This window comes from Nansenia antarctica (assembly GCF_963989245.1).
Source record: "Nansenia antarctica genome assembly, chromosome: 2".
In the NCBI taxonomy this organism is placed as follows: domain Eukaryota; kingdom Metazoa; phylum Chordata; class Actinopteri; order Argentiniformes; family Microstomatidae; genus Nansenia; species Nansenia antarctica.
Genome location: NC_137675.1, coordinates 5,848,783 through 5,858,782, shown reverse-complemented (window position 1 = coordinate 5,858,782; position 10,000 = coordinate 5,848,783). Strand labels below are relative to the sequence as shown.

Below are 10,000 nucleotides of genomic sequence, written 5' to 3'. Positions count from 1 at the left end.
AAAGCCAGAATCGAGTTTAGCAGGTTTAGCAGGTAAGACAGATGGGTATTAGAAGGTATTACAGATGGGTGCTGACATGGAGAGCGTGGTCCACCCATATGTCCCTCTCATTTGGGCCCAGATCCTCAATGTTGACACAACAATTGGGTTCTTACTATATTTTGTCGGTGACAGTGGCATATCACTGCAAGCCAAAGCTGGGAGGGAAGATTGGACAAGAACTGGCCTCAAGTTGACACCAGCTACTGTCCGGTTCATATCCATACGACAATTTTGTGAAGATTGGCGGCCCAGTAATACAGTCTGAAATTTGGTAAGCCCAGCCCTCCCTGTGTCCTGTCTCTTTGTAGTAAGGACAATTTAATTCTTGGAGTTTTGCCCACCCATATAAATGAGGAGATCATCTTATCCAAATCAAGAAAAAATTACTTGGGGAGAAATAAGGGGAGACTTTGGAATAAGTATAAGTATCTGGGTAATATATTCATTTTAATGGAATGCACTCTGCCACCTAGGGATAAGGGTAAGTCACTCCACCTCTGTAAATCGGCCTTCACCTTTGTTGTTAATGTAATAAAATGTTGTTTACGAAGGGAGTGAAGAGATTGAGAGATATTAATGCCCAGATACTTAAAACCAGTACTCGCTAAATGGAAAGACTGTAGGGATTGGGAAATATTTCGGGCTAGATCACTAATTGGGAAGCATTCACTTTTCTGTAGATTTAATTTGTAACCAGAAAAGCTTCCCAAAAATATTTAGAAGGGACAAAATGTTTGGGATACCGGCCAGGGGGTCTGATATGTAGAGCAGTAGATCGTCTGCATAAAGAGATACTTTATGCTCACTACCCCCCCCTCCTGACACCAGAGAACAAGGAGTCAGCTCTGAGCGCTATGGACAGGGGTTCAATGGCAGCAGCAGAAATCAATGGCGACAATGGGCACCCTTGGCGTGTCCCACGTGTGAGGAGGAAGAATTTAGAACTAGAGCCATTGGTTGTGACACAGGCCTGGGGGGAGATGTACAACACGCGTATCCACGACAGCACCTTTTCCCCAAATCCGAACTGTTTCAGTGTAAAGAACAGATAGTCCCACTCCGCTCTATCAAAGGCCTTTTCCGCATCTAATGAGACTACCACCTCAGGGCTTATTTGAGAGCTTGGTAGACCAATAATACTTAGTAGTCTACGAATGTTTGTGAAGGAATGACGATTCTTTATAAAGCCTGTCTAATCCTCAGATATCACTGTTGGGAGAACAGATTCTAGTCTACACGCCAGCACCATAGCTAATATTTTATTATCCACATTGAGGAGAGACACAGCACGATAAGAGGAGCAGTTTGTGGGGTCTTTATCCTTCTTAAGGAGTCAAGAGATGGAAGCCTGAGGTAAAGTACCCCTTTGTAATGAATCATCGAACATCTCTAATAATAAAGGGGCTAATTGCTTCGAAAACTTCTTAAAGAATTCTACAGGGTACCCATCTGGGCCTGGAGATTTCCCACGTTGCATCTTTTGAATAGCTGCTGTAACCTCACCAAGGCGTAGAAGCGATTGATCTACGTCATGACAATCCTCTGGGGACATTTTAGGAATAGTTTGGCCTGAAAATAAATCTGACTCAAATACATTTTAAGACTTGACAAAGGCTACGGCCGAAACCGTTGTCCTAATAAAGCATCTGGAACCTGAGTGTGCGGCTTCTATTTCTTTCAATCATATTGACATAATGACATATAGAGGCAACTGATATGTTGGGTATGAATCATCTCCAAATATTTGAAGAAAAGTGTATATTCCGACAAAGCATACTTCCTGTATAGTCTTAATTTCTTCATTCTTCTTCAATACATATGTGACAGGGCATGGTTAAAAAGTCCGCAAGTAGGGCAAAATCTTCTTCTTCTGTTTTTTTCCAGATTATGAAAGGGTAGATTGTTTTTAAAATGAGGTGTCATATGTTGAAATCTGAAACAGAAGTTATGGATATGTTAATGCTGATCCCCTCCAAATCACAGTTTTGAGAAAACCAAGGTCAAAGTCTTCAGAGACGTTTTTCACAGAGGTAATGGGTGGGAACAATAGCTGGTTAACTCCACCCCAACCACTCCCACAAGACCACCACTCCCCCATTATCATTACACTACCTGTCATTATCTACCTGTCATCTGTCAGTGGGGTTGTCAGCTAACCCTCAGGAAACAAACTTGTTTAAATTGCTGAATAATAATAATAATAATAATAATAATAATAATAATAATAATAATTCAAGATTCATGATTTTTGAATTGCCATGTGTGCCAAAAGTTTATTACATCCCATTATACAAGTACAAGAGAGTAACATTGTTATGGCTTCAGTTATGGGGATGTTTCAGCCTGTTGTTCATGTTTAGGTCAAATATCATCTTACCCTGAGGTTTCCTCATAGGCCAGTAGAGACGTCCTCTCCTCAAGGGCGTTTTCTACTTGTCTACCGAAAGCATAGGCTAACCGTTAGCAGCATCCCTCTCCAATAGACGGATTCAACAGACGATACATTTGTAATTTAAATTGCATGCCAAACTCACCTCAGAGAAACTTTCACTTTCAATCACACTGTGCACACACACACACACACATATCCTAGTTTCAATAAATGCCCAAAACGCTTGGTACGGTTGTTCTTGCCTTATCATAACTGATTACACCTCATCGTTTTTAAACCGAGAGCTTGGGAATATTATGTTCAGAACTATGATTTTCAGTTCTTACAGTTCCTCCTTCCATTTCCTCTCTATCAATATTAGAGTGAGTTTATTTTCCCCAGCCCCGACTTTATACCAAAACGTAGCTTAAAAAAAAGAATGGATGGATTTGCATGAACGAATTTGGATTGCGGCTTTAAAGGGCTTCCTCTTTGTATTGTGTTTTCAGATAGATCAGGGTTGGAATTCATTCTGAATTTAGAAATGCTTAACTTTGTTAACTGACGTGTGTGTGTGTGTGTGTGTGTGTGTGTGTGTGTGTGTGTGTGTGTGTGTCTGTGTGTGTGTGTGTGTGTGTGTGTGTGTGTGTGTGTGTGCATGCGTGTGTGTGTGTGTGTGTGTGTGTGTGTCTGTGCGTGCGTGTGTGCGTGCGTGCGTGCGTGTGTGTGTCTTACGGTGCTGTGACAATCTATCCTGCATTTTGTATGCCATATGTATTACCTGTAAGTTCCATACACAAGTTTCCTCTAGATCAGGGGCCTCATTTATAGAAAGTACTTTGGATCAAATTTCTTTTACAACTTGAGTACTGGTTGTCATGATCAAATGTTACAAATGCAACTTACCGAGAAGCCACCCTTCTCTGCCCTCTCCCGCTCACTTGGCTTAATTCAGCCACTATAATTGAGCCGCTATCACAGGGCGTAAATACAAAGCTCATTCACCTGCGTTCAATTTCAAGTATATTTGGTATTTATAGACTTTAGTACGTACGCAATTTTAAACAAGCGCAGCCTGTTTTATAAATAATGCTTACGTCCGTTTCGAAAAATGTGCTCACGTGCAAGTCAAAGATGACGTTCAAGTACTTTTTTATAAATGAGGCCCCAGGGGTTCTCAAAGTCCAAGACAGTGTAGTGAGCCTCCCCTAAGAGAATTGTGACTTACACACGCCCCCGCCCCCTAGGGCTGGCCCAAACTATTTGGACATTTCTTTTGACTAAACACAAGTTAACATACAAACTACAGCGGTATACGGTAATCACCAATCCAACGGCATAATAGCACTTTTCTCTGACAGTAAATTCAACAGTGTTGTGCCAGCTATCAAAAACATTGTACTGAGCGAAAAAACACAACCATCGTGGAGTCCATCGTTTCAAATCAAATGTTTCAGAAGGCGTCAATTCTAGGCGAGCCACGGTACTGGTCTGTCTGATGCGATAGGGTGTAGTTTAGCCGCTGCTGTCTCTCCCATCATTATGGCACACATCTCCTTGGCAGCTGGCAGCACTAAGGTTTCCCCAATAGTGTGCGGCTTACCTGCTTTGGCAATGCGTAATGCCACCTGATATGATGCATCAGTAGCCTTGACATTAGTTTGACTGAATTGTTGAATGAGCCGCTTTTCTCCTTTTTCCTTTGGAAAAACTCTGGTGGTTTGGATGCTAGCTCGTTGTGCTTAGTTTCTAGATGGCAGCGAAGTTTTGCGTGTCTCATGCTGTCATTAGCCAGCACCTCTTTGCAAATGAGACATTGCAGTCGTGGGAGGTCGTTTGAACCTATCCAGGTAAATCCTAAATTGATATACGCTTCATCGTATTTCCTACGTTTTGGTTTGCTGCCAGAAGGCTCAGGCTGTGGCACTGCTGGTGTCAGATTCTTTTAAAATGTTTACTCTCTCATGCTCTTTCACACTCTCCCTCACATCCGTTGCTAGCCAGACATCCGTTGCTAACAGATGTTTTGGCGAGTGACTAACTATAAAGCAAGGCGCAAGGCTACATTTATTTAATTTATTAATGAACGCAATACAGCCTGCAATGTCCTCAAATGTAACATACATCTCTCCCATTATTTCTTTGCAATTTCTTTACAAGTCTTTTTAAAAAAAAATCACAATTCATTCAAAAACATTCAACCAAATGTTATTTCACAGGCTCCCCACCTCCCTTGAAGTTCTCTGGCGCCCCCCTGGGGAGGCACGCCTCACACTTTGAGACCCCCTGCTCTAGATGTGGGCTTTAAGTCTTTTCCATGTGTGTTGACGGCCTCCCCTCCCCCCCCCAGAGGCCAAGCTCCAGGCCTTGATGTTGACCCCCAACGGCCTCCTGAACCCCAGGTCCTCCAGGCCCCTCCCCCCGACCCCGTCGCCATGGCCGCCGCCTGTCATCATGCACACCACGGCCACGCCCACAACATACCTCGGCCAATCCCGGCGAGGCAGCGGCGTCTCCACGGACACCAACACCCTCGCCTCGAGGTCACCGGTGAGTTCTCTACCCTCACACATACTACACACACACACACACACACACACACGCACACAAACACTTGAGGATGTGATTATTATACTGATTGATTGTGTGGTAATGATAATGTTTGTGATTGGTTGCCATGACGTTAGTCACCCTGGGACAGTCGGCGGTCCAGCTGGTCTAGTATTGGCCGAGCCCACAGCCTGCAGAGGAAGAGCCAATCAGGGGAGAGAGAGTCTCTGATGTCAGAGGAGGCGGGGTCTGAGGCGGGCTGGTCCAATCTGAGCGGGAGGGAGGAGTCTCTGGACCAATCAGAGTTCCTACAGGTGCCCATGCTCCGCCCCCCTGACTGTAACGGGACGACCTTTCACCTCCCTGAACGTTTCTACGATGACCCTGCCCTGGCCTCCCGTTTCTATGACGATGAAGAGGAGGAGGAGGAGGCTGAGCAGGTGTGTGTGCGTGCGTGTGTGTGTGTGTGTGTGTGTGTGTGTGTGTGTGTGTGTGCGTGTGCGCGTGTGTGTGTATGTCTGTATCTGTATCTGTGTCTGTGTCTGTGAATGGATTCATGAATGATTTAATATCTTGTTTTTGTGTCAAGCAGCCATATGTGACCATCCGATACATGTACTCATTCATTGATCTCATTAATTTATGAGATATTGACCAAGAATGTTCTTAATACATTATTTATTGAGGTCCATGGTTGTGTGTGTGATATTAATGTGTGTGTGTGTGTGGGTGTGCGTGTGCGTGTGCGTGTGGGTGTGCGTGTGCGTGTGCGTGTGCGTGTGCGTGTGCGTGTGTGTGTGTGTGTGTCTGTTTACAGAGTGTGTGTTTGAAGGTGAAGGCGATATTGGAACCTTATAAGCCTCAATGGTGCAGAGAGCATGAGGAGTGGGCCTTATACCTACTCTCCCCAAAGAACAAGTGAGTACGCCCACACACACACACACACACACACACACACACACACCCCCCCCCCCCCCCACACACACACACACACGTACACACACAAACACAGACATTTTCCGTCATATGGTTTTGACATCTTTGTTCTACCAAGAGCCGGTAAAATGGCATCTCATGTCCATCATTCAAACAAACAACCCTGAGTTTCTCTCTCTTCAGAATCTGAATTTATTTTATTACTGTATATCCAAAGTACAGGTACACAAGAGTACATTCTTTGGCTTAGGTTCTTCAACATTGGCATTGCAGCAAGATACAAAATCACTAAAATTGAGTGAGGTAAAATAAGTAAAGAAAGTCATAATGAAGTGATAAAGTGACGGAATCAATAGTTCAAAATGCTGTGCAATAATACAAATAACATGAAATGAAATATGATACAGTACAAGTAGTCAAGGACTCAGGTAGTGTTCAAGTAGTCAGGTAGTGTTCAAGTAGTCAGGTAGTGTTCAAGTAGTCAGGTAGTGTTCTAGTAGTCAGGTAGTGTTCAAGTAATCAGGTAGTGTGCAAGTAGTCAGGTAGTGTTCAAGTAATCAGGTAGTGTTCAAGTAATCAGGTAGTGTTCAAGTAGTCAGGTAGTGTGCAAGTAATCAGGTAGTGTTCAAGTAATCGGGTAGTGTGCAAGTAATCAGGTAGTGTTCAAGTAATCAGGTAGTGTGCAAGTAATCAGGTAGTGTTCAAGTAGTCAGGTAGTGTTCAAGTAATCAGGTAGTGTTCAAGTAATCAGGTAGTGTGCAAGTAATCAGGTAGTGTTCAAGTAATCAGGTAGTGTTCAAGTAATCAGGTAGTGTGCAAGTAGTCAGGTGGTGTTCAAGTACTCAGGTAGTGTTCAAGTAATCAGGTAGTGTGCAAGTAATCAGGTAGTGTTCAAGTAATCAGGTAGTGTTCAAGTAATCAGGTAGTGTGCAAGTAGTCAGGTAGTGTTCAAGTAATCAGGTAGTGTTCAAGTAATCAGGTAGTGTTCAAGTAGTCAGGTAGTGTTCAAGTAATCAGGTAGTGTTCAAGTAATCAGGTAGTGTTCTAGTAGTCAGGTAGTGTGCAAGTAATCAGGTAGTGTTCAAGTAATCAGGTAGTGTGCAAGTAATCAGGTAGTGTTCAAGTAATCAGGTAGTGTTCAAGTAATCGGGTAGTGTGCAAGTAATCAGGTAGTGTGCAAGTAATCAGGTAGTGTTCAAGTAATCAGGTAGTGTGCAAGTAATCAGGTAGTGTTCAAGTAATCAGGTAGTGTGCAAGTAATCAGGTAGTGTTTAAGTAGTCAGGTAGTGTGCAAGTAATCAGGTAGTGTTCAAGTAATCAGGTAGTGTGCAAGTAATCAGGTAGTGTTCAAGTAATCAGGTAGTGTGCAAGTAATCAGGTAGTGTTCAAGTAGTCAGGTAGTGTTCAAGTAATCAGGTAGTGTTCAAGTAATCAGGTAGTGTGCAAGTAATCAGGTAGTGTTCAAGTAATCAGGTAGTGTTCAAGTAATCAGGTAGTGTGCAAGTAGTCAGGTGGTGTTCAAGTACTCAGGTAGTGTTCAAGTAATCAGGTAGTGTGCAAGTAATCAGGTAGTGTTCAAGTAATCGGGTAGTGTTCAAGTAATCAGGTAGTGTTCTAGTAGTCAGGTAGTGTGCAAGTAATCAGGTAGTGTGCAAGTAATCAGGTAGTGTTCAAGTAATCAGGTAGTGTGCAAGTAATCAGGTAGTGTTCAAGTAGTCAGGTAGTGTTCAAGTAATCAGGTAGTGTTCAAGTAATCAGGTAGTGTGCAAGTAATCAGGTAGTGTTCAAGTAATCAGGTAGTGTTCAAGTAATCAGGTAGTGTGCAAGTAGTCAGGTGGTGTTCAAGTACTCAGGTAGTGTTCAAGTAATCAGGTAGTGTGCAAGTAATCAGGTAGTGTTCAAGTAATCAGGTAGTGTTCAAGTAATCAGGTAGTGTTCTAGTAGTCAGGTAGTGTGCAAGTAATCAGGTAGTGTTCAAGTAATCAGGTAGTGTTCTAGTAGTCAGGTAGTGTTCAAGTAATCAGGTAGTGTGCAAGTAGTCAGGTAGTGTTCAAGTAATCAGGTAGTGTTCAAGTAATCAGGTAGTGTTCAAGTAGTCAGGTAGTGTTCAAGTAATCAGGTAGTGTTCAAGTAATCAGGTAGTGTTCTAGTAGTCAGGTAGTGTGCAAGTAATCAGGTAGTGTTCAAGTAATCAGGTAGTGTGCAAGTAATCAGGTAGTGTTCAAGTAATCAGGTAGTGTTCAAGTAATCGGGTAGTGTGCAAGTAATCAGGTAGTGTGCAAGTAATCAGGTAGTGTTCAAGTAATCAGGTAGTGTGCAAGTAATCAGGTAGTGTTCAAGTAATCAGGTAGTGTGCAAGTAATCAGGTAGTGTTCAAGTAGTCAGGTAGTGTTCAAGTAATCAGGTAGTGTTCAAGTAATCAGGTAGTGTGCAAGTAGTCAGGTGGTGTTCAAGTACTCAGGTAGTGTTCAAGTAATCAGGTAGTGTGCAAGTAATCAGGTAGTGTTCAAGTAATCAGGTAGTGTTCAAGTAATCAGGTAGTGTTCTAGTAGTCAGGTAGTGTGCAAGTAATCAGGTAGTGTTCAAGTAATCAGGTAGTGTGCAAGTAATCAGGTAGTGTTCAAGTAATCAGGTAGTGTTCAAGTAATCGGGTAGTGTGCAAGTAATCAGGTAGTGTGCAAGTAATCAGGTAGTGTTCAAGTAATCAGGTAGTGTGCAAGTAATCAGGTAGTGTTCAAGTAATCAGGTAGTGTGCAAGTAATCAGGTAGTGTGCAAGTAATCAGGTAGTGTCCAAGTAATCAGGTAGTGTTCAAGTAATCAGGTAGTGTTCAAGTAATCAGGTAGTGTTCAAGTAATCAGGTAGTGTGCAAGTAATCAGGTAGTGTGCAAGTAATCAGGTAGTGTGCAAGTAATCAGGTAGTGTTCAAGTAATCAGGTAGTGTGCAAGTAATCAGGTAGTGTGCAAGTAATCAGGTAGTGTTCAAGTAATCAGGTAGTGTTCAAGTAATCAGGTAGTGTTCAAGTAATCAGGTAGTGTTCAAGTAATCAGGTAGTGTGCAAGTAATCAGGTAGTGTGCAAGTAATCAGGTAGTGTGCAAGTAATCAGGTAGTGTGCAAGTAATCAGGTAGTATTCAAGTAATCAGGTAGTGTGCAAGTAATCAGGTAGTGTGCAAGTAGTCAGGTAGTGTTCAAGTAGTCAGGTAGTGTTCAAGTAATCAGGTAGTGTGCAAGTAGTCATATAATATAAATCCTGTTTAGCTAAAATCCTGGAATCATTGATGAATGACCAAGTTAAAGCATTTCTCTCTAACCACTCTGTTTTAAGCCCTCATCAGTCTGGTTTTAGAGCTACCGGTAATCATAGTATAATATCAGCCACCACTTTAGTTGTTAATGATATAGTATCCGCCCTGGACCAAAAAGAAACATTGTGCTGCCCTATTTATTGATCTGTCAAAAGCATTCGATACGGTTGATCATTCTCTTCTTCTAAATAGTGTGGTTTTGATAGCACACGGTTTTGACAGTGCTTGTTATGGTTCCAGAGCTATTTATCTGGTAGACACCAATGTGTGACAGCGGGGAGAGCTCAGAATTATGACCCATTACAAAAGGTGTTCCACAAGGGTCGATCCTGGGGCCCGTTTTATTCACTATTTAATTTAATGGCATTATTTTATCCCTGAGTGGTTGTCAAGCTCATCTGTATGTGGATGACACAATCATCTACTGCATTGCAGACTTTGCTACAATCAGCTATTGACAATCTACAAATCTCATTTAATGCTCTGCAAGAGGAGCTACTCAATGCAAGCAAAACTAAATTCAAGGTGTTCTCTAGGCCAATAGAGATATTGTTCAAAATAGTTTGCATACATCGACTAGAAATGGGTCTGTCATAGAGAAGGTTACAGAATATAAATATCTGGCTAGATGATTTAAAAAAAAAAAAAATCATATAGACAATCTTGCTTGTAAATTGAGGCAAAAAAAAAACATTTTTTATACAGGAACAGAACCAGTTTCCCAATGACATTTGTTGAATAATCGGTATGTCGCGACGACACGACATTGAAAATTAGGGTGACCTCAATTCTCT

General features: G+C 42.2%; 1 protein-coding gene across 1 annotated transcript in view; it reads left to right on the top strand.

Moving 5' to 3' along the window:
* Positions 1–10,000, top strand: part of LOC308149708 (voltage-dependent T-type calcium channel subunit alpha-1H-like) — a gene marked incomplete at both ends in the record, with an annotated part of 81,141 nt that overhangs the window by 42,332 nt on the left and 28,809 nt on the right. The window contains 3 exons of the mRNA XM_080522606.1: positions 4,764–4,963; positions 5,101–5,403; positions 5,781–5,881. Of these exons, the coding sequence (XP_080378732.1) occupies positions 4,764–4,963; positions 5,101–5,403; positions 5,781–5,881 (604 nt within the window). The remainder of the gene's footprint in view (positions 1–4,763; positions 4,964–5,100; positions 5,404–5,780; positions 5,882–10,000) is intronic.